We start from the raw sequence: 26,447 nt of genomic DNA, 5'->3' as shown, positions 1-26,447 counted from the left end.
TCGTTGTGGTAGCGATGACCGAATTTGAAGCTGCTAAATATATAAATTATGTTGAACCTTTTTTCAGGAGCGAAGAAATTCTGCAACTTGCTGTGGAGTAAAGTAGTAGGAGAGGGAGTCTGCTAGGACGTTGCTGCATCCTGGAATGAGCTGATGCCCAAAGCATCCATCAACCGAAAGGGCTAGAATGACCGCCTTGAATTCGAGATTTGATTGTTGATTTGGAGGGTCGATTCTATTGCACCCGACAATGATCAATCAGAAGATAAGGTCTCAGAAAACGCTGAATTGGCTGTAGTTGTAGTCGACCTCTCTGGGAAAGAGTTTGTGCCAAAGTCAAAAGACCAAGTAACTGCTGCCATTGTCGGAAACGTAAAGTGCTACCGGCACGAGCCATGGTATCTTCTTCCACCTGTCCGGAGGAACAGACATCTTCCCAAGATCAGTGTCGAAAAGAGGACACTGCAGTTTACCAGAGGATGTGGTCTCCAACTTTTCTGTGTTGACTAGCCAACCGAGATGATGACCATTGGAAGATTGGTCCCATGAATGTCGACCCCATTCCTAGTGGTCAATCCTTGGATGTCGATCCGTGAACCTTTGAGTCTTTTCCTGTCAATCATCTGGCATTGGTCGGGAACATTCTCTACCTCTCCCATTACCAGTATGTGATGTCAAAATTGTATGGGAAGAGTTGATAGTAGCCATGGTGGATAAAACCGGTGGAACTGCTAAAACCATGTGCTTGTCCGAAGTAGCTGACTGAGAATTTGAAGTCAGAGCTGTGTCTTGAAAATCAAGTTGACTACATGATTCTCCGGTCGATTGATCACACGAAGCCGGGTAATCAGGACCATGTGGAAGTGCGGCAGTACCAGAGACTGTGCCTTGAAGCGATGTAGATAACATTGGGAGCTTATGTCGAATCAACGTCTATATTCACCAACTCCATTTTAAATAAGTGAGGGATGATTTGTCCTACCTGGTTGATCGGCGGTATGTCGATGTGTAGTACTGGCAAAGACGCGATGGATTCCATCCCCTGAAGCTGTGAAACAGTGCTGCCCATGCTTATATCGAGGCAATGACAAAAGAGGTAAGAAGATGTTTAAGACTTCACTTTCATCAAAATACTACAGTAAATGCAAAGCACAGCTTGCTTGAGGTCAGTCTCGGACCCGCATCCCGGTCTTGTTTTCTAACAAGATATTTTGACACGATATATGTGAATCACCCTTGTGCAGGAACAGGAAACACTGCAGTTTTGCCGAAGTTCTGAAGAATAACAGTGTACAGGCAGTCAGTTCCTTGTAGAATATGGGATGAAACAGGTGCAGCAGCCCCATATAATGCTAGAACACATGCTCATATGTCGAAGACCTGCCAATCGTACTGATGAAAGGTTGACAAACTCTCCCGATGAATCTTCCTGACTGAATGGTGTATTGAAAGGATGGGAAACACGCAGAGTGGCTGTTTTGTCTCAATCATCGTAAACTGTAATGGTGATTTCTCTTTGGTGAGCACCATAAGAAGATCAATCCATGGCTGGCGGGCGCATGGACCGGATCCTTGAAAATCCTCGTAAAATAGGTCTTCAGCATCTTCAGCTTGTCATAAGAGGTGACTATGTTTGTAAGAGGAGACCAAAGGGATCAGGCGGTCCAGCATGCTGATATGGTTGGAGCAGGTCATCGTACCCCAAGACGTAGATTGATGCTCATGATGTCAATCACTGGATTGCCAAGTCTAACCTGATTTGGTACAGATTGCAATCATATAGTAGGGATAGCGTAGGCATGTTGTCCAGCCTATCTGAAGCGATGTAGTCATGGTTGTAGCGTGCCTGGGTGGTACAGTTGAGCGTTTGGTGTGCTGTAAGGCCGCCGATAAGGACTGTCAGAGAGATCTAATCCTTGAAGCCGAGAACACGGTCTGATCTCTATGATCCCATGAAGTTGGTAAGGGGTTAGTCGCTGGAGGAGCCATACTAGTAGAAGGTCCATCACAGGAAGTTGAGAGGGAGGCATCACAACTGGGGAGAGCGATTTGTCTAGCGATTGCTGGCCTGCATGCGCATCAGTTGGGGACGTGGAACATTAATGAGAGGAAGTTCGACATTGATCTTCAGGGTAGGGCCGATATCAACGATGTCGATGAGTGACATCTAGTTGATAAGATTTCTGTTGTTGGACATAAATCGGTAGACTGGTCCACATTGATTGCCACAAGCATACGTGTGTCCGACGTATTTGTAGACTGGGAATTTGTAAGTGTCAGTGGATCGCTAGTGATAGTCGACCGGGCAAAAAGCTGTCTGTCCTCAACAGATAGGGATGTGATTGTGGCTGACGGTGGTTGCTTGACCACTGATTTTATGGTTAGCCTTAGTCGTATGTTAATGTTCCTTTTAAGGCATTTACGTATATATCCTGTAAATGCCTTGTCAGAAAGGTGAGAACGTTCTTCTCAACAGAAACTCGGTTTGCAAACCCCCCGACACTCACAGCATATTTTATGTGGATCCAATGGTGAAAATATGAGGCAACACTTCTTGCAGGCCGGATGCTTCTGCTGATCCTTGCCCATCATGTTGCAAGGATTACGCTAAACTCTCATCAAATTTTGAGAAAATAAAAGCTAAAATATAGCATGTGTCCACATGGAGGCAAAGAGAAAGAGAATGATGAGGCAGAGAGTGTCAGGTGCACTAGATCTGGGTGCAAGACCTGATTGACAGGGTGGTCGCCATGGTGATGCAAGGGGTGTTTTGGCAAATGAAAATAAGAAGCTGGAAACTTTTGTTTTGTGACGTTTCCACACAAGGAACGGAAGAAAAAGGATGAGATGCATAAAGTGAGATAGAATAAGTTTTAAAAATATGAGTTTACGACACCAATTTTCAATCTCATTTAAGATCATGACCAGTAATATTAGTGTGCAAAATTTCAATTCTCTAACATAAATAATTCCTCTTGAGAAGCTATGAAGGGTGAAGCGATACACCGATTATCCAATGCATCGCGATACTTGACCCACGATACATGTGGATCTATTTAGGGATACCCTTGGTCAGGCTCACTGACTTGGTTGATGCATGTCATCGTATCTCAGTTGCGTGGGTCGATGCTCATGATGTCAATCACTGGATTGTCAAGACCAGACTCAATTATTTACAGACCGCCGTCATATAGCTGGAATACTGCTGAGTGCGGCGTTAAACAACAAACAAACAAAACACTGACACAATGTTTTTCCCCCTCTCAAAAACACATTATCAGTTGATCGAGTAACACTGCAAATACCAGTCAACAAATCGGAACTGAAGTATGTAATTTCATCCCATTATTATACCATCTGGTTATAAAAATGTGATCATTCTATATCTGGACTTTATGTTTGTAATGTATTTTATTAATTTGATTCAAAATTTCATTCAATATTATTTAGATTAATTTCGGCGAAATCGTGTGTGAAGTGTTCAGTGGATCACACAACTTGCTGTTATTTACAGCAACCATGGTCAGATTACCACTATTGATGCCTTGAAATGAACTTAAGTTGCCAGAGAATGGATACATATATCATAAATGGCATACTTTGACTCATTAAAATTCATATTTGAGGCAATTTGACTATCATATGTCAACATAACGTTTTCGCAATCCAAATAAATGTGGCCTGGGAAGTTCCTACGGTGACTGGTCAAATTGTTCCCAACATAAAAGAATCCTACAATATGAATTAGCTGCACGAAAGTGATATGCTAAGGCTTAAAAAATTAAAAGAATTGGTTCTGAGGCAATGTTTTTTTTAAATATAGTGTGGGTGGGCGGTGTCTTTTTTCTTTTTTAGTTGTTGTTGTTGTTCATACTAGTATGTTCAACCTGGGAAAGGGTCTGCCTACATAAATGTAATCCTTGATAAGTAAAATACTGGAATACAGTATTTGACTACCGTTGGACTTAAGGATTGGACTTATTTAAGGATTTATATATATATACATATATGCTCACCCGCAAAAGAAACGCAAGTGGTTTTAAGCAAATAGGTAACAAACACGGAACCATTAATTAATACAAGTTATAGCATGTAGTGAAGCCTGATGGTGTTATCAATATTTTTGGTTGCATTTTGGAAGCCCCAAGTAAAAACGCAACATAAAAAACGAATCGCCAAAACGCACCATTTCAATGAATATGTGGGTATCATGCACCCATTTCTCGCGAAATCGAAAATGCACCAACTGTCACAAACTGTAGTGGGTATAAAACTGTGGCTGATTCTTGGACCTACCACTCCTTGGTCAACAATGCCACGCCTAACTCAAATTCAGAGAAACCAGGTTATCGGACGTTTAGAAGCTGGAGAGTCTGTCCAAGATGTTGCCAGTCATTTCAACGTTAACATAACCACAATTTACCGTCACCTGCATCGATACAATGCTACACAGACCACAGATGACCTTTCTCAGAGCGGTCATCCTAGGGTCACCACACCTCGACAAGATCGGCAGATTACCCGTCAACACCAGCGACATCCATTCCTAACTGCAAGTGAAAGTGCTCGACAGACCATGGGAGCACATAATCGACACATTAGCCGGGACACTGTGATCCGACGTCTCCGTTCCAACAAACTCAGATGTCACCGACCAGCACATCGTCCTGTTCTCCAACCACGGCATTGACAAGCACGACAACATCTGTGTTCTACTGTGGCCCTGATCTGAACCCCATCGAACACTTGTGGGATGAGATTCAAAGGCGTCTGCACAATGTGTGCCCAGTCCCTACAACTGCCGATGAACTACGCACAGCTGCTCTGGATGTGTGCAGGAGGATCCCTAGGGCCTTCACAAATCGTTTGATCCACACAATGTACAGGAGATGTGGGGCAGTGATCAATGCTAATGGTGGTCACACCAGGTATTGACTGACATTTTGGGTATTGACCCGAAACTGTGTAAGCCCTTAACATTTGAAAAAAACAATTATGTCATCTGCCTTTTAATCCATTAAACTGTCTTCAGTCAAATTTTTGTCAATCTTGCCCTATTAGTATTTCTTGTCTTTACTGTTGAAAATAAATAACATGTATACTGCATACTCGACTTGCGTTTCTTTTGCGTGTGAGTATATATATTATTTCTTTAGCCTTATAGTTCTTACATTTTTAAATATATATATAGTAAAAGCTGCAACTTAAATAACACGATATTGGAATTTATCATATAATGGGTAGGTTTCTCGGCAGGATAAAGCCAACGGATAAAAACGATATCCATTGGGGTCATATGCGGATAGAGATGCAAATATCAAAGGTCAAGTAGGGACTACTTTCACTGTTTATAAACAAACATGGCGTCCCCCGTCATTCGGCGATCGAGTTAGAATTAACCATCGGGAATCTGGATAAACTACAGAGATAATTGCTATCATTATCAAAAGAACAGTCTAATATACTGTAAATCAGTGTCTAACTGTGACGTGGCGAAGGCATTTTATAAGTTTTGGCAACTTTGGAGAAACAATTTTGCGAGGGCACGAGGCCTAGCCAAGCGGGATCAGTAGCCATATCTGTGCTTGTAGACCTCTGCGGCTTGAAACCTTCTCCACAAATTAGAATAGTTGGATTTGGCCGAAATATGTTTGAATTGTTACCTTGTTTCGTTTTGTCGCTGTGTGTACATCTGACTACACTTCTTAACGTTATGACATGACAGACCGACTGTCAACAACGTCTGACTGTGGCCGTGACGTCTCGTAGACTAGGTTTAGAGTAGCTTCCCTTAGACAAAGGGCAGTTACTCTACCGGACAGACCGATGGATTGCCGCGAAAGGCAATTAAAAACAATTGCTGTTTTGTGTATATGTTGCTTCGCCACTATAAGAAACAGATTTCAGTTGGAACTACATTGGCTACTGTCACTGTCCGACTGACACATCACTTACCCTGTGACGTAATAAATATTAATGCGCGCATTCAAGGAAAACTCGCAATGTTTCAGTGATGTTTATGAGAGAGGGAAAGCGATTTTGAAGCACAGAATTAAAGAATGACATTATATGATAAAGAGGTTATCACGCTTGTGTGTTTGGGGATGGTAAATATCCTGTATTAGGAATAAACACTATGTATTTAGCTCGCCAAGGCTCGCTAAATGCAATGTTTATTCCTAATGCAGGATATTTACCATCCCCAAACACACTCGCCAAGGCTCGCAAAATACAATGTTTATTCCTAATGCAGGATATTTACCATCCCCAAACACACTCGCCAAGGCTCGCTAAATACAATGTTTATTCCTAATGCAGGATATTTACCATCCCCAAACACACTCGCGTGATAACCTCTATATATTATTCCAAACAAAACAATAATTTCAGAGACAATTTCTTCTGACCATTGCATCAAAATTCTTTGAAGTAGTATCATTGGATCATTTTTACCTGAATCACCATTAGATTGGAGAAAACATGTGTACAGCTGATTCCTATTTCCGGCTTAGTTTACAAGAAAATACACACGGTATCTTAAACTCAGCATATAAAAAAACTGCCTTGGAGAGCAGGAAATACAATTTTAATGGTAAATCATCATGTCTTGTGATGTTTTATATCAGATTTCATATTTTTATTGACCAGGTTTGTCATACCTGTTTGTTGACCTGAAATGGCTGAAGGGATATGATGTGGGTTTTTTAAAGCACATAACACTTCATAAATCTTTTTTTACACTTTGAATCATAAACTACTATTCTAATATTTTTTTAAACACTGAAACATACATCATAGATCCTGTTAGCGGGAATTATCCTGGAAAATTTTACCTATGAGATAAAATCTCCCCTGGTCCAAAAGCAAAGAGATTTTTGGGTGTGTGATGAGATTTTGCTAATTTTCAGAGATATTTCAACTTCACACAGTGGGGAAACTATTTGATTTTTGGAACTTGTGACTCAAATAATGTTACAAGTAATATTACCAGATCATATAGATGTATCATTGGATAAGATATTTTCAAACATTAATGATTCCATTGCGAATACATGTATTTAAAAATATAAGCATTAGTATTAACAAAAAATTACATTCGACTTATATTTATGTTCATTGTCTACTTAAGGAGAAATTACACTAATATTTATGTATTTCTGTTCATTGTCGACTTGATGGGGAATTATTTGAGGGGACAATTATAGATCGTTTAGGAGGCATGTTTACCACCATCATTTCGTTGGCATTCAGGGGACAACAATCTGCAGTTATCAAATTTTGACAATGTGTGTTTAGATTGTAATTCAATATATTTAGAGTGATGACATGAAATAGGGGCTGTTGTAAATGGTATTACAGTTTGTTGCCAAAAAATATATTATTTACACATTCCAGTGCTTTTGTCAATTTCACTGTCTTATGTCCGTCTGAAGTGTGTACCATATCAGAGGCCGGGTCTCTGACTGTATCAAATGAAATCTTATCAATATGGAGTTTTCAATTAATTAGAAGTGACAGTTCATTATACAATGACTATTGCTACAGGTTTAGCCTCTTGTTTAATTAGCAACAATTAAGTCATTTATTTCACACAGAAGGCGGCGTGTTTGCCATTGTGCAGCAGACAGAAAATATTTACGAGTAACTGGAAATTGAAAATTGTTGACATTCACGATGCTGAAGACTTATATTTGAATGATTAAGTCACAGTTTTCAATTTTTATGGAAAAATTTGGATGCAAACATTTCGTAGCATATTTAAAAAAATCTAAATCCAACTTCCTGTTTGGCCACTAGAAATATTTCAAAATTGGTAATTCACGCATGATGGGCGCATTCATGAATACTGTTCCACTGGTGCCGTCACCAGCTACCGTAGATATATTTATTCAAGCAATACAACATTTTATATTTTTGTAGGTGAAAATGAGAGATGCAGATAAAACAATTGAAAGATCTACGCGATTTTCAATCGCGCTGATTGAATGTTGATGCAATATCTACAACAACTATACAAGAATATCGCGGAATCGCAGCCTAAGTCAATCCCTGTGTTTGGCAGGCAGAGCATGTACTGTTGTGTTGGTCATCCACCCCACCTATGACAACACCTTGGTTAACACACAACAGCAGGATACATTGTCAGTACCCAGAGGGCATCACTGTCCTCTGACAACGCTGACATCATAATTTTTTCTGAAAAAGAACCTGAAGTTGAACTATTCAGACTTTGAAGTACATTGATTATTTTATAGTGTTTGTTAAGGTATTAAGTTTTCTGCTGTTTAGAAATTTGAAGTGTTTTGAAGGAAAGTTAGAGAAAGTTCCACTTGAAGCTCAACAACTTCAGTAGTCTTGTTATTCTAAAAACAATGTGACTGTTCCAAAATCATGAAAGTCCAATCTTGACATGCTTGAAGTCTTAAAACTTAATAAAAGCTGGAGTACTGTTATCTGTTTCTGTTGTTTTCAATTGTGTATCGAGATATGTATAATATCGTGACCTTCCTAGGCAGATGGAAAGACGAGCGGATGGACGGACACACTCCATTCCTATATCCCCTGCCCCACTTCATGGAAGAGGAGAGTAATGCCCAAATTTCAATGTTTACAGAGCAGTACTTCTCAGGAAGTTCAATTTTAAGACATGTGACACAAATTCATTACCAGATCATTATCAAGAAATATAAATATCTCATGTCACTACAATTTTATAACATTTACTAAATTAGGTAAGCTATCCAATCACCTAAAAGGTCTTCATTCCTAAAATTGAATTTGTTTTATGTGCAGATATATAGTCTGGAAGTTATTTTAAGGTACCAACATTTACTACAATATCTGAAAAACTATCGGACCTACTCCAGTCAAAGTTGGTATGAGATTATTAAACAGTCATACATAACTGGATATTACATTTAAAGACAATCGGTGCATGAATAAAAAATTGTCTATTTAGCTATCACGGATCCACCTGTGACGAACAGGTCTGGTTGTTGATGAAATATAGTGATAGCTAAATAGACAGATGGAGTAGGTCCGATAGTTTTTCAGATATTGTAGTAAACGTCGGTACCTTAAATTAACTTCCAGACTATAGTGTAGCTCAAGAATTCCTGAAGTACTCGAGCTCAACATTTACAAAGAGACTACCATTTCATTTTTCAAAGGGGAAAGCAAGACAATCCAACATTTGCCAGCATGCATGATAAAGCCCCTGCTATTGCTGTCATGTGATATAACAGAACTGAAATTCCTAAGCTGAGCTTCTAAGGCTATGTTGTACACACCAAGTGAACAAGGAAGGACAAACTAGGACAGATACAGCAACAACAGATACAGAAGCTTCGAGGAGAAGTGGAGAGTATGTCCCACTTCAAGTTGACACTGTGATAGAACTGAAATACTGTTCAAAGAGACATTAAACCAGCATCACTGATATACAGTTATCCACACCAAGTGTTTAGATATGAAGATATACAATACCTTTCCATGACCATTGCAATATATGGCAGCTGCATCTCTAAACTGTGTTCATCCTGGTCGGTGTCAAGTGACATGCTTTCAAAAGATGCACATGAATACAGCTCCTCGTACACTGAAAAGATAATAATACCAGAGTGATATTATCGGCATATGAACTAACAATTGACATACTTGAATCACATTTCACAAATTGACTGTAATATATACATGCTTACAGAGGAAAAGACTTCTATCATGCATCGAAGAACTTCCCCACCAAGATGTAGAGGAACAAGAAAGAATCTGTACAATGCTACAGCAAATGAATGAAAACAAAATGCAAATACCATTATTACAACCTACGAAATTTATATGTATAATTTTAGGCATCTTTCTTGTTTGAGGAATGTATCCGTGAATATCCACATAAAGGAACAATATCCCATACATTTGCAGCTGTACAGAGAAACTTATTCAATGTCACGTGTCAGTGTAACAATCAAATATTTTAAAATATTTATATCATTTCGGGATATAACCTGTGTTCTTTTCGCAACTGATCACAGTTTCAGTTTTCAGTTGTTTCACATAGGTGTCAAGTATCAAAGGTCTGCTGAGAAAGCCCACATGACAACTATTTTCATAATGTCCACAGTTCTTAAAAATATCCATGGGTTAGATAACAATGAGCAATCAATCAATATACTATTGGTAAACCCTTTGATCAAAGTATGTTGTTTTTACATCAGCACTTCGCATCACGATATGAGTGTATTCCCTTTGCTTTAGTAAATCTAGACATGTAAAGTTGTAAACACTTACATTTGACATATCCACTGTGCAAGATGACAGTGATTAATCAATCAATGTATTTTCTGTTGATCCTTTGATTGATTTCACCTCACTTCAAACCTGGATTTAGATTGTTTAATTACCACAGACACAAGAAATGCCAAATGGGAACCTTTATCAGGTAATCTGAGTGATTCTACCACTAAATATACCTGTAATAAATTCATTTACTGAGCATCAAGTGAATGATGACTAATACACAAGTGTAGAGTTATACCAGAAAACGTGGATGACAACAAGGGACTGGTAATTGTAGTATCCACACAATCTGAAATACGAAAATGCTTTCACTGCAGGGATACTTTTTTTATTATTAAACTATAACCATTTCCAAATGATGACATCTGATGAGCTTTCGACGTTCTTTTTGTCTGCTTGTTTAGGCTGAAGAAATTAATTAACATGCTCCCTTTGTCAGATCTTCATAGATCATAGGTAACCAATCAGTGTTTAAAAATGCATAAAACAAATATTGCCTCCAAGTTTATTTACGTTGTCTTTACAGACGGTAGCCCAGTCTCTTGTCACACTCAGAGATTAGTGCCCCTTTAAAACTCAAAAATCAATTTTTGTGAAACTAAAGCTGAAAATATTTATTGAGTATATTATTATAATATATATGCATCTTGCTGTCGCAAATTCAGGAAAGCATGAATGTTATTTTGAAACAAAATTTGTCACGTCCATTTTAGCACACCTGGAAGATAGTGTTTGCAATACCTCTAGATGTAGAATCTATTGCGTCGGGCATAATTAACATAGTAAAAAACATCATCAGCATACCTCACAATAAGATGAATCATATTTTCCTATACATATACGGTACAAGGTCAAACAGATTTAATAATATGCCAGTTATGTTGTCAAAGCCATATTGTTATTGCACATGAGCGATGATTACTGATGCTATGTACTGATTTGTGTTTTTTCTGGATATGACAGATGAAATATTTACCGAAAATATTTTATAATGAAAGATTATCAGAAGATGACCCCTGTCTGTGACATCACATCTGGTGACCTTTGCACTTACTGAAAAACTGCAGTCAGATTTCGCGATCTTTATTTTCGTTTGTCTCTATAACTGAAAATGACAAATGAAACACTCGTTGAATTAGAATTTGTCCACTTTTGCCAAGGTATATGTGAAGTCAATGCAAACTTTGTTGATATTAAAATAGCAATATTTTATGCTGAGGTTGGGCGAGGTGCGTCATGACTGATTTTCGGACATCTGCTAGCATTACAACACTTGATTTGTATGTTTGAATATGAAACATATTCATCCAAAACACTTGAAGTTAGGATTGGTAAATATTTATAAGTTGATTATTGTATCCTCCCAACTTTATAACATAACACGTTAAATTTCCTCAACTGATATGACCTCGAACATTAAGTTTTTATTCTAACGTTTGGATAATAACTTTACTGAAATGGTTCATAATTTACCATCAACCTGTTTTTGGCCGATAAAAAAATAAGAATTTATACTCAGTTAAAATCAAGATATCGGAGATATGATTATTAAAATCAATTTGCACAAGTTTAACGATTTAAACAGGTTCCTAATATGATACGCATCTCACCTTCAATAACATAATTCAGATAAGAAAATATACAAATTTTATGTTAGCTTTTGTCTTAAGCTCTGTATCTTTGAAAATGTCAGGATATGTTTATACATGTATGACAATGTGTAATTTTCTATAAGGCATTAATGTGCAAAATATTGGTTCAAATGTCCCTTATTTAATGAAGCACTGAAATCACCCACCCTCTTTACAGATCCTTATGCTAAAATTAATCCTGTAGGCAGGGCTAAGAAGTGTGGAAACAATTCAGCAGGCTAAAGGTTAAGATGAACCAAGCCTGCAGACTAAATCTGCCTTGGGTTGGTTGTCGTAATTGCTGTGAGGGTGGATGAGTAGGTTTAACCACTCTGGCAGGGATAGTGGATTGTTTTCTGCATCACTGGCAAAAGTGTGTGAACCTGGAAGGGGACTATGTGGAGAAATAAATGAAAACCATCGACTTGGTACAGGTCTTTCACAGTTAGGCTTAGAACTTTTCAGCCAGCCCTCGTACATTGATCATGCATACAAAATGCTTTTGCTGCAAATTAATAATCTGTATCGAAAGGGAATTATAATTTATGTTCATGGTGCATTAACTTCTTAATAAGAAAATCTTAATATTTTTTACATTTGTATACTTATCCTGCAATTACTCCTTAATGCATTTACTGCTGTTTTCTGACAGAAAGACAAACTGTGTAAAGAAAGAAAAGTTAAAGAACAGTTGTTCCAAGCAGTAACTGGCAGCACCCTAGCACAGTACATCAGTACAGCAAGGGGGTATAACCTCCTGGATGCCACAGGGACATATATGTCCCTCCTTTAAGTCGAATAAAATTCAAAATACATCACCCACACAAATACACTTCACAGTTTTGAATAATGTGGGAAATTCCCTGTCCTCTGATGTCATCCACTGGCAATTGAGGCCACGTAAAAAGTACTGAAAATGACCTCTAAAAATTAGGCACATCGTAAATGTCACCATTTTTTACACATTACTAAATCACCACTCACAGAGTAATTTACAACCTGTTTTTAAATCTAAATTTCGGATATTTACTTGGAGAAATGAATTTAAAAAATAGCATATTAGTGATCACAGGTATCTGTCTTTTATCAAATCACCAATGATCATTCCAAAACATCTCCAATAACCCTAGAATCTTTTCGAATGTTTTGGAAAATACGCAAACACAAACGCCAAAGTGAATTTTCCGCCATATTGGATAGTGTTTACAAAATCACGTTTCAGGTAGACCGGTTATGAGACGCCTTTAACATCATGTATATTTCAAACTTAGCTGCGATACATACATCATTGAATTCCTCATATATTTTAGAATCAAATGACCTATGGTCTTTGTCACAAATACAAAGTGGCTAGATGAAATCAAGCAAAACAAGAGTTTGCCACTAACGTGGCTATATCCCCCGCCCCTGTTGCAGAATTTATGTTATAATTAAATCTAAACAAACCCTAACCTTTTTTAACCGAGGTGGAACTTGTCATGGAAACGTAAAAAAAAGAAATATTTCTAAAATTTCTCGATAGCAAAAGGCACCAGTTCAGCATGTACCTGACAGACCTGCAAAGTCTGATGAAAAAATATTGAACGGTTTATGAGTTATGCTCCGGAAACGAACCCTACCCTCACAGAACCTAAGTCCATCTTGTTGCCATCGAAACGTAAAAAATAATAATTTCTAAAATTTCTAAATGGCAAAAGGCACCAGTTCAGCATGTACCTGACAGACCTGCAAAGTTTGATGAAAAAATATTGAACGGTTTATGAGTTATGCTCCGGAAACTAAACGTGACGGACAGAGCCCGTTTCTATATCCCCCGCCAACTTCGTTGGGCGGGGGATAATAAGTTGGGTGTGAAAACTAACGCTGTGCTCGAAAAACTGTACTTGTTTGAAATGTAGATAAAGCAAAATTCTGATTTTACAGTGTAGCTTTTTCTCCTATTTTGAGCTTTCCATTCATCTATTCATTCAAGATATTGGCTCAACTATTCAGAATATGCATGGGAAAAGAATTGTAGGAAGAATTAGTGAATTTAAAATATATACATAGCCATGATTTGATATTTTCAACAGAAATTGTCAAAGTTACCGTTCTGTGTGACGCCATGACTGATGCAAAATCACGCACAACGACAACGGTATTTATCAGAATTTCTGACTATTTTCATTGGTTTCAATGAAAATTATAACAACAAATAACAGTACGAAGATTGTCAGAATGTTTCTGATTACTTACATGTCACATTTATGTATATACGATCCCTGTAGCAATAAAAGTCCCCTCGTCAAATCCCGCATACTGATGACAGTGAGCATGCCATTTTGTAAAAGTCGGTCACCGGTAGTGTTGTCATACGTCAACATTGTTGTACATATTTGGTAATTTCTTTGAGGTGAAGGTCCTTGAATGAGAGTGCACACAATCATTGTATCATGCTGTTTACAGTTTCACTTATGATGAAAATTTTGCATATCTTTTATACATTTTTTCACACAATTATTTTCACTTTGGATATTTGTCAATGTTCAAAATGATATCATACGTAAATATAGGCCAAAACATGTATGAACGAACCTTTGACGATTTTCCGGTTTGTTTGAATATTGTTTAAATTACAATTGATAGGTTTATAGTGTCGAATACGATACTTCTTTCCTTTGGACAAGTATTACAAGATGAAGTGTAAATGTAACTGCAGCAAGTACTTATTTCTTTGGATGTGTAATAGTCAATATTATAAGTTCATATAACTGATGTCCATGAATAGCCGTTTCTTTTTATTTTATAACTAAAACTGAATATATTTCTTTAACTTTGGATGATATTTTTCGTGAAAATATATGCACACATTTCTGAAAGAATTGTTTTGGTCTTGGAATTGTTTTTTATGTCGTTTGATACACAGAACAGTGAAATCCAACGATTCGCCAGGTGCGCATTACTCACAAACAATTTACGAATTATTCCTCTTGTTTTGCATTAAATAATCAATGGGTTCATTCTTTTTCAATATTGTGATCAAAGGATATTAAACTGTTTACTTTTTTTCTCCAGGAATTGTAAAAATTATAAAAACCAAACCCAAGCAAGGTACCCCGTTGGTTCAACCTTAAACGATTATCCTGATAATTCTATACCAATAGAGCTTTCTTCGCATCTTTTATTGTGTAATTCTGAGACGAGATGAAGAGAAATAATAACAAATAATGAACAAATATATGTCCAATATTGAATATAATTTTGGTTGTTTTGAAATATCCTTTTTGGTATTTCGTTACGTAAATTGATGCCAAACAGGTGCGTGTCTTGTCCAGTTAAGATACACAATAAACTATCTAATTGTTTACATATTCAAGCCATTATTTACTTAGTGAAAGCAGTCATTTTATGTTGTGTCGAAAAAGCGTTTTACACATCGAGATTTTCCATACCATGAACGAAAATTAGGGGAGATATATATTAATCAAAATACCAGTGTCGTCTTTCTCCGACGTTATTAAAGACATAAAACCAGCCATGACAACAAAAGGAATGGTGTTTTTTTTTTTGTATTTCATTACATTTGATGATAAGGCTGGTGCTCCATTAATAATCATGTGATAATGGTGCAACATTAGTCAAATTACACTTACACAATCAGGAGAATGTTGGAATCTAAGGACTAAGTTATAGGTTAGATAGGGCCATCCATTTCTCTATTACCTCTTTTTTATGAAGTACGATTTCATTATTTCTTATGGGTTTTTTTTATAACTAAACCTATACAGTTTCAATATCGATATTTGTGTTGGAATAGTTTAATTTCTCGTGAACAAAACACAACAAAAATATATTCTCCTTACCCACAGCTTATTGTGTGTAACCACTGTGTCGCCTTTTGACGTCATAGAGAAAAATCAGTTTTCGTCATATACGGCATGCTATTTTTGGCATTGAATGTATGCCATTATACATACGCATATAACTCCATTTGATGTGTAGTAATGTCGTTCAGATATTAGGCAGTATTTTGTTCGCTCACAGTTTCCGTCAAGCTTCAAAATAAAAAAAATCTTTGCTGTGTGATAAAAAGTGGAGAAATATACTGTTTTTTAACACAAAATATATTCTTGGACAACACTTAGAAGAGTTTTTTTTAAAAACCGGTTTAATATTTGCAGTTACATTTACACCATAAAATAGGAAATTAAATATTCTCCACCTCTGCGTAATTTTATAGCCAGAGGTAGATCCAGTGCCGTGTGAGAGTAATTCTCGCACAACCTTCACTTTTCCAATCTTAGGAAAATATGTCAGAAAAAAACCTCGGCATCCAGAGGGTTAGGGTCTGATGAACCATTTCTGTCAGGAGACAAGAGTTGATGCATTAGGAAAACCCGAACAGGTGGCAGAAATAGAATGTAGCCCAAAACTAGAACTGACCTAAGAGCTGACCCTCTAATCTAGGGTGATAAACACCAGAGAGTTCGACAGGCCCCGCTCAGGAATCGGAGAATCAGCGGCATAGGGGATTGGTGACCTGTTGTCTACCATTCTGGTAGAGGTAATTATATTCTGACTGCGACGAGGGAGGGACCAGCAGGAAATGTCATTTTCCTAGACTTGCGGCAGGTTTTTGACTGTCGAAGGAAAACCTTCAATGCCCGCACTGGGCATAACCAAAGCTCCGCTCTGCCTCCACCTAGACGAGAGTGGGGAGGGAGTTTATTCTTGACAATGAAGTTCCAGCACAGCCCAAGATGTATGGCGCATTTAAACCGGACATGGGAGACGTCAGGGACGTGTAGATCACTGACCCCTGCATCGGTAGCTTACACCATTATCTTCGTAAGGTCACAGAAGGAAGACGTGTGGTTTGAAGGGAGACGTCTGAAGAGCCAGTAAAACCATGTTCAGATCCCACACAGGCGGTCTGAACTTGGCTTTCTGATCTTCAAGACGATACGAACGCAGCAAGGTCTGAAGTTCAGGAATTTTTGTCATTCTCCGATCGTTCGGGACACAGAGTTAATGGCAACAAGATAAGTAGAGATGGTAGAGCCTTTCAACCGACGTGTGCTGTGCATGCAAAGGAGACACTGCGGTGATGCTGTCAACAGATCCTGGTTTTTGAGCAGATGGCCTGAAAGGAGTACCCTTTGTCATCATACAGCCCCAGACGGATAATGGGCTAAAGCAATAGCTTGGCCGTTCTAGCCGAGTAGCCCTTGGCTCCTAGGGCATTTGGCAGAGGTGCCAGGTGTGCACACAGATGTGGCAATCTGCAGCGTGGGTGTAACAGGAGGTTCAGCCACACCGGAAGTTCTAGGGGCTTGGAGGTCAACCAACCAATTTCTTGCCGGCCACAAGGACATGATCAAAATCAGTGTCAGGTTCCGAGGGGCCTGTAATATTTGAAGAACCCCTTGAAGGAGAGCCGGAGATGGAAAAGTATTCACGGTTAATCCTGCCAAGGGAACACTGAGGGTGTGGACTGCCACTGCTGATGGATCCCGATGTAGGATGTCAGTATGTGCGAGAACATGCTCTCAACCTGGAAAGTGTTCAACAAGAACCAAGTCAGGGAAGCAAAATGTCTGGTTTAGCAGGGATGGAGAGTGGAGAGTACCCTGGTTCCGGAGACACCACACCACAGTGATGTTGTCCGTGGATATGGACGAATGCTGCACGAAGGAATGTGACCTGTTCCATCCCCTGATAGTCGTATAAGCACTCTCGTTCTTATGTCTAGGTGACGATGAAGAAAGGCAACGCAATACTAGGTATGTAGTCATCAGGGGTCGATGGAACAGTTCAGGGAAGAATTAGAAAACTGACACTCTATCTGGTAGCCAAAGGCTGAAGATAATAAAAATTCTGTAGTCTGAAAGATCATCTGTAAGAAGTAAGACAATTTTTGGACTTTTCACCCCCTGAATGCCATATACAAGAGCTCATGTTCTTACAGCGAGAGGGCGATGAAATGCGGTGCCTTGTGACTGCTGGGTTGGTTGTGGAGGTCTACTGTTTCCATCCTCTGCACATGGACTACGACTATGTCTGGTTGAGTGGTTGCACCATACATACAAGTGAGCATGCAAACCAATGTGAAGAAGTACATTGCACTGCTCCCATTAGGTCAGTTGACCTAATTCCGGTCTGAGAAGTTTACAGTCAGAGTTCTTGACACGTAATGTAAATGACCCTAGCCTAGAAAACTGCATTGTAGGTGGAAGTGAAGTGTGATCTCCACACACAGACAATCCCCAGTGAACTGTGTGGTAAACTGTGTACCGAGTCCTGTGAAAAAAAAGTGGGAGCACCATGAAAGAATTGGGAGCGCTGTGTCAAGGATTATCCCGAGAAGTGAGTACCTGGGAGCCTATGAAGCTGTCAAAAAGACTAAGTGAGCTTAAACAGTGAAGATCTGCAAGTTCTGATACAGACGATGTCCGCCAGAAGCAATGTGAACCCAGTTCAACAAGAGAAATATCGCCTTCTCTGTGTACTTGTTTACCAATGAGGCTGGAAAAAGGCAGGAAACTTCTCCACACCTTCGCCACGAGGCCAGGCTTAAGTAAAGGGGCGAATTTCCAATTCAATGAAAACCAAGCATGTATCTGCCAAGCAGTTTGTAGTTGGCTTTGAAGAACCTGCTTCAACTAACATGTGAGCTCCTTCAGCCATATCAAAGGAGTGAACCTGGAAGTCATCTCTCCTAAAGCGTGGAGTTGTAAACGACGGGGTTAAGGAGAACGTCGCAAAAATCCTTGTCCACTACCGAAGTGAGAACAGTCAATAAAGAGTCTGGAAGGGAGGGTCCAAGTAGGGGCCAAATTGGGTGCCCTGTCCATGTCAGGGCCAGGAGACGGAGCAATAGAGGCAAAAAGATCAGCCAACCAGTCGACAAGGTGAATCAGACCAAAATGTCCTCTGGTTTGAACAGATCCCTCCCAGGAATCTGAACGATAGTCACAATCCCGACAACATATGGGAGAGTGGGTACAGGAGCAGCTACGAGATCGAAAAGACATGGTTTCTCCTTGCCACTCTGTCATGACTATCAAGGTGATGAGGGTCCATAACAGACGGAGGCGCAGTGGTGCCGGTGAGGTAATCACCACTGCAATATTGGCACTGCTCTGTGAAAGTACAGGGCATCGTACAATCAAGGCAAAGAGGTTGGGGGTCCCGACCAGATTTGTTCCCACAGCAACCAGTACAACAAAGCATAAATTCTGGAATTCAAGTCATATTGATGTGTCAAGCACACAATGGGAAATGGGAGGCATAATGTAACTCAAAAACTTTTGGTTTTTTAATAGTTTATGTGAACAAACAATTACGCAAGAAGTAGTGAAAAGCAAAGCTTAAAACACACAAACATGAGGTAAAACAAAAATAATGGATTACCCAGGACAAATAAAAGAATTCAGAACGCAAGACACGAAAGTGGCAGGTGGAACAACAATACGCCTGTAAATTACCGCGACTAGAGCCATAAAACATTACAAAATACGTATAGGAACACCACAAAGGGCACAAACCATAAACAGAAGATAACATAATAGCAAATGATGACTGTAGAAACACACAATGTAGCAAAACAATAGGTTTTATTTCCACAAGGGTACAACAGTACATCTGTTCGTGGAGGTGACAAAGCAGTAATGTGCTCTTATGTGACATCATAGCTTCCGGGTCACATGCTGACTGTGTGAGGGTACTGCCAGTTACCGGTTGGAACAACTTTTCTTTAGCAGCTGGATCACACACAGTTTGTCTTTCTGTCAGAAAACAGCAGAAAATGCACTAAGGAGAAATGCAGGAAAAATTTAAAAATTTACATTCTCTGGAAACAAGCAAACTTCTTCGTTTCTCTTCTCCATGACTGTCAGCCATGTTTCGCATGCTGTGGTCAACAGTGAGTGGTGTTGTAGGTCAGCGTAATGGGGAATTTAACGGTTATGACCAAATGTGTTCAGATCTGATAGTGGCTGTGTGGTGATTGCAATGAGAATCACTGTTACAACGATAGTTTCTCCATTTATCACATTTGAAACTGTTCCTTCGCACTTGGTAGCAAAACACGATATTGCTAACATAAATTTTGATAATGCTTCTTTTCATTCAAATACCATATTCGACGTTATAAGCTCCGTCCTAATAAGCGCCCGCGGCGATATTTGCTTATATATTGGCTAGTGAACAATCCCAATTAGCACCCCTTCCAATTGATCAATGTACACAAGACGTATTTATTCGTGTATAGTACGCACTCGTGTGTTATATGCACCCTTAATTATTGGCAATTAAATTCTGGAAAATATATCTGTCATGTATGATATGACTTTTCTTCTGTATCATTTTAGGCTGTCAGCATAAACCACGAAATTTACGATCTTTCAACTCTTTTTTTTTCTCACCAAAATTATATTCTAATAAGAGCCCCCTATTTCTTATTTTGAGCGCTCCCTGGGCGCTTATTACGTCGAATACGGTAGATAGGAGGGCATGTTATGGAAATTGACCCCTTGAAAAGCCAAATAAACAAGAGGTCAATCCTGACTCATGCGATCTACACCTTTTGATCGTTAACATTCTGTACAAAATTGTGTGCACATATATATAAATCAGAATATTGTACTAAATTGAAAGACAAACCTTTTGTGTCAATAGGGAGATCATACAGAGGTGTTTGATACCGTTCAGCAGTTGACAGGGCACATCCGGATAAACGCACATGGTGAGAAGGTCCCAAGATAAATATTCTTTTACTGAAACAAATTACATATACATGTATTATTTTGTAAATAGACAACTGTCATACTTACCACGTCTCTATTACAGAATTAGAAGAGAACTGTACTAGCAGTCAATTCAGTAACTTTTTATCAGCTAACAGAAACAACAACAGAAGGGGTTATAACAGAGCCATCCCCCTCACTGCTGGCCTTGTTCCAAGGCTGTACTGTAAATCCATGGGTGTATAGTAAATCTATCCTTGTAATAGGCAAGTCTGGATAAGAAGGCAGTACTGATGTTTACTGTTTACGGATCTGTTATCTATACTTGCCTGTTATAAGGATAGAATAACTGTACACCCATAGGCTTATTGTTTAGTAGAGTCTTGGAGCAAGGCTAATTGTAATGATGTGGCAATGTTTCAGCCGAAATGATAGGTGACCTTTGAAGACCTCGGCTGGCACTCTTCTTTAACATTCATGATAACTTCTATTGCTATATATCACCAGAATATGCTCTCTTACAATTAGCAAATGGGAAAAAGTAACTGATATATCTCAGTTCAACAATAACTAATATAAAGGAGTATCACTATCATCAAAGCATTATGATTTGTGAAATGGTCTCGTTAAAACAAAGATTACTTGACAACCCACATGTTTTATTTACCAATGTAAGATAGCTACACGATAAAATGCAAAGAACAATGAAGAACGAAGTGTGGTTTATTTCACAATAAATATTCTTCTATCATGATGTAATGTCTTGAGATTATAATATGCGCTCGCAACTTGATGATGTCGTTAATTGTACTACACCATTTTTGACAGGGAAGTGTCTCATGAGATGTTCCCTATACATGTAGCCGGGCACCACAGATGAACGCTATCGCTGAACAATCGTATTTAAAAGTGGAAGAGATATGATAATTTATTTTGAGAGAAAAGGTAGATGGAATGGACGTGAAAATTGTGAGAACAGTTTATGAAATGGACTTGTCCGACACTGCCGTGGTCAGATTGTATTCTGGGAGTCATCATTATTACAGGTAAATATTTTTAAGCTTGTACATTCTATAATCATTTAAGAGGCTGTACAAAATGTTGACATCTCATATGAGAAATAAACGACTTGTGGCCATTGTTTATCGTACATAAAACACTGCAGGAAGCTGCAGCACTCCTGGTTTATTCTCCCTGTAGTGTTTTATTGTACGAAAAACAACTCTCAGAGGTCATTTATTTCTAAAGGTACTGACACTCCTCTTTGAAATACACTTATGGTTAATGCAAGAAGAGGATGGTTGTTTTTTTTACTTCTGCTATCTTCAAATGCAACCTTTTGTTAAGAATGAGTGTTGTGCCAAATGGCTCCTAAGGAGAAAAGATTTGAAGACTTTTTTGTAAGAACTGAATTTGCGAAGAAGGCAAGGGAAGCAAGATACTATTTCTTGCAAAACTTATCTGAAATTTTTTTTTTGTAGAGCGATGACAAGCCAATCTACAGATTGAGGCATTGGTTCAGTGTTTGTACAGAGCCCTAAAAGAATGGCATCCCAATTGACATGGTAGCTGTCCAAATGTAGACCTACTGAACTCGTGTATCTGAGGACAAAATGAATAGTATGGTTAAAATATTTAACTGTTTATGTGTGTATTTTTTTAAGCTCATTTGTGTTTTGTGTGTTTTGGCCCCATATTCTTCATCAAGTCATTTTTCATTTATGCATACAGATATCATCAGATATGACAACTAACTCAACCTACTTCTTTTGTAGGGCTGCAACGATACACCTAGGTCACGATACACCTAGGTCACGATACGATACAGATCCCGATACTTACATCACGATTCGATGCGTATCTCGATACGCTACGATACACATAGTGACAAGAGGTAAATGAATTAAACTTAGTTTATTAAAATCAAAAGTTAAATGAAAGTGAATGAATGTTCATGAGTCATAAAATATATACTGTAATGAGTATTTTAACTGAATGAATCATCTGCCATTTATATGTAATGGCCAGCAACCACAAAAGTAACAGTCCTACATATTTTTAAGTTGTGACTAGATGGTAGGAGTAAGTACTAAATGTACCAGTGTCCAGTAACTTTTGATTTGCCATTTTCATGTATAAAGGCAAAAAAACAATTAAAAAACAAAGAATTATTGCAAACTACGGAACAGTCATGTTATACAGCATTTGAAAGGTCTAATCCTAGTGTTTATAAATATGAAAGTTATGTTTATCACATTATTTAAATAAAGCATTTACAACTTAATAAAGTTCATTGTACATAAATATATAACATAACATATTCATAATGTGCAGATTAAGGACCAAGGCAGCGAAAATTTGACGATTTTCGGCAAATATAAGATTTTATAAGATCTACTTATCTATAATTCTTTTTTATTTTCATTGTTTATGTAGATCTAATTAGAAAATTATTTTAAAAAGAATTATGAATAGTATCTATTTTCACCCATTTCCAGATAACAGCAGCTGTCCGCTCAGATGAAGAAACACCCCCTGTTTTCGAAAGCTTCGCATGAATAACTCCTTCGTCGAAGACTGACATATGACACATGGCTAGAAAGCTTGTTTTTCATCTACAGCTCTTAACATCGCCTGGAGTCTTTTCGTAGCTATAACATACGATTTCATTGGATAAAAATTGGTTTCTAATGACGCTTTCTTGCCGAGATCTGCTACAAGGTTCGTGATTGGTCAAATTTGAGCACGTGACCTGAGGCAGCCAATCAAATTACAAATCTTCGCGTATGATGAATTTCTGATTTTGACAAAATATTTTGGTTAAAACGTGTTATTCTGAATGTTTTAAGCAGGATATCGCAATCTATATTAAAAATATGGACCTTCATGGATGTATCATGCTAGGTTACAAGCTGTGACAAAGATTTTTCATGCATATATTTTGGAATTGAACATAGTGTCCGAGGCGAGAATTGGAGGTGACGAAAGCCGAGATGCCATTTGACTAACATTACACGCAATCGCACGAAAAGATGGAAATAATAATTGCTGCTTAAGTCGTTAAGCATAGTTTATAAAGGCAAACATTATTTCGTTTCTACATATTTCAACCATTGTTACCTCACAATCTATATTTTAAAATTTAGCATTTTTGTCGTATTTTTGTATTGCTACATAATACGTAATTTATCGATCTGGTGCATCATGTCCGGATGTTTTTATCACAAGTATTGGCATCCGCGCATGCTCAGTAATCTTGTTTGTCAGGATGTCTATATTCCACGCATGCGCATCAGTTTGTTTTGCGCGCCATTGTTAGCAGCCTTTTTTCTCACGACGTAGCAAGTTTGCCAGTTCTCTTAAGTCATTCGGCGTGATATTTACCTGCAAGGTTCACAAGTCGTTGTGTCCAGGTCCGCTATCAATTGTAGCACGCAATCACTTCACGATGGCGCCTCGGAAGGCCAAAAGAAGTAACTTACGCAAACAGCCCGTAAGCCAAGACAATGGCGCCCAGCCTCAACTGGCTCAAGTCGACGACGATGCAGCCACCAGTACTCGTAGTACCCACAGGGCCCGCATCCGCTACGCAAGCGATACTCCCGATATCATAGGCCCCAATCCGCAAAACTGGTATGTCTCGCAACTCAGGAAGCGCATTTCCGAAGAATTTGGACTTAACAACCTGCCTACCTCTATGACAAAAGCCCAATTGTTGCATTTATATACCAGGAACAGTGCCACATTGCCAACCAGTCGTATTCAGCGACTTCCGAGAAGGGTACCTTCGGCTACCGTGACGTCAACAAGCACTGAGGATACTAATGCTGATACGACAAATACGTCACAACGCGGGCCACGGACTGAAACTATCCGTCCATGTAACACTGAAGACACGTCCTCCAATGACAATCAGCAAATGAATTTGGCTGAATTGACCAAAAATGTTCAAACTTTACAATCTACAGTGGCTATGCTTACACAGTCCATCTTGCCGAACAACATTGCCACTGTGACCAATCAGGATGAACAAGACAATAATCCTGCCATCCCTACCATGTCTACAATATATCGACAGCCGTCAGCAGTGAATTCAGGCAGCCATCGACAGTTTACATTGTACACTGCTCTCCAAGGCAACTTAGATGGGACGAGACGTCCAAGTCGTGACCCCAACACAGTACAAAGAATTGACACCATCTCACCAGTCCTACGTCAACAAATCATAGATGGTAAGGATGTCAATTTAGCCTTGTTATTAATGCCTGATGAGATTCAGACCGGCCCACAGACTATCCACATAGCTGGCAATGAAATTCAGCTTAAACCTCAGACTGACAAACGTCTCCATCAGGCCATGTCAATCAATGATTTTATGAATGCTTTCCTGCGATACAAACGTATTATGACAGAACAACACTCCTGGCGTCGGGATGAATTGGACGAATACCAGCGCATCATTATGGGCCTAAGTAATGAAACCAATGATTCGGCTTGGTACACCTACCACAAGATGTTTTCGGCGAAAGCAGCAGCAAGTATTCAACAATTCAATGAACCTTTGGATTGGGGAACACTAGACGGAGAAATCTACCGCAAGGTGTTTACAGCCAGGAAAGCCAAACAATGCAACTTGTGTACAGGCATTGATCACCAGGCTGAATTTTGCCCATTGAACACTGATTCTCGTCAGAATGGTATCTCATCCCAGGCCTCCCGCAGTGCAGGTAGACATTATGTAAATTCCCAAACTCATGACATCAAAGGCCGTCTGATCGTACACCACCAAGGACAGAAGCTTTGCAACAACTATCAAGATGACTCTTGTACTTTTCCCCAATGTCGATACCTACATGTTTGTGCAACATGCAAAAAGAACCATCCTCGCAGCAAGTGCAAGCAGGAACAGGGACACAAATATACCACAAGAGACGCTAAAGACACTCGACACACCAAACGCGATCAGTGACTAGACCAATGTGTGGAACTGGGCGCAGTTCCATCACCTGTATGTATCCATACTCTTGAACTCTATTTGCAAAACCATCCAGATCATTCCATGGTGCGTCAACTACTCAATGGACTATCCTATGGTTTTCTTACAGGCATTGATAATCCTCCTCTCACTAGCAAGATTTGTCGCAACCTAAGATCAACTCAAGCCCCGAATATTGATGCAGTGACAGAATTAATCCAGAGCGAATTGACCAAAGGCTACTTGATAGGTCCATTCAAAATCAGTCCCTTCCAAGTACACAGAGTCAATCCTGTCGGAATGGTGGAAGGCAAGTATTCAAAAAAGAAGCGTCTAATTGTTGACATGTCAGCCCCACATGAGGATAATCACCATCCCAGCTTAAATTCACTGATTGACAAGGAGAAGTTCTCATTAACGTACGTCAAAGTTGACGATGCCATTCAAATTATTAAACAACTGGGACGTGGTACCTTCATGTGTAAGACAGACATTACGGATGCCTTCAAACTCATTCCTATTCACCCCTCACAATGGCATCTCCATGGCATTAGGTGGCAAGGTCAACTATACTACTATACTCGGCTTGTGTTTGGATCTAGATCGAGTCCAAAGCTATTTGATACACTGTCAGTCGCCATATGTTGGATAGCTGAGAATTGCTTCGATATTCATCACATCCTACATCTCCTAGATGATTTCATCTGTTTTGATTCATCCTTGCAGGAAGGTTCACGGTCTATGGAATCTCTACTGCAAATGTTTCAGGAGTTGTGCATACCATTGGCATATCACAAAACTGTTGGACCTACCACATGC

General features: G+C 38.9%; 1 protein-coding gene across 2 annotated transcripts in view; it reads right to left on the bottom strand.

Moving 5' to 3' along the window:
- The window catches only part of LOC124149741 (protein MEMO1-like), a 120,532-nt gene that overhangs the window by 37,545 nt on the left and 56,540 nt on the right, over positions 1 to 26,447 (bottom strand). For both annotated transcript variants that reach the window (XM_046521496.2, XM_046521495.2), the window contains exons 4-5: positions 20,571 to 20,683; positions 9,487 to 9,598 (exon numbers count right to left, since the gene is read on the bottom strand). In XM_046521496.2, coding sequence (XP_046377452.1) covers positions 9,487 to 9,598; positions 20,571 to 20,683 — 225 coding nt within the window. The remainder of the gene's footprint in view (positions 1 to 9,486; positions 9,599 to 20,570; positions 20,684 to 26,447) is intronic.

Source organism: Haliotis rufescens, unplaced genomic scaffold (genome assembly GCF_023055435.1).
Source record: "Haliotis rufescens isolate VD_foot unplaced genomic scaffold, xgHalRufe1.0.p SCAF_3, whole genome shotgun sequence".
NCBI classification, from domain to species: domain Eukaryota; kingdom Metazoa; phylum Mollusca; class Gastropoda; order Lepetellida; family Haliotidae; genus Haliotis; species Haliotis rufescens.
This window is presented reverse-complemented; position numbering and strand designations above follow the sequence as displayed.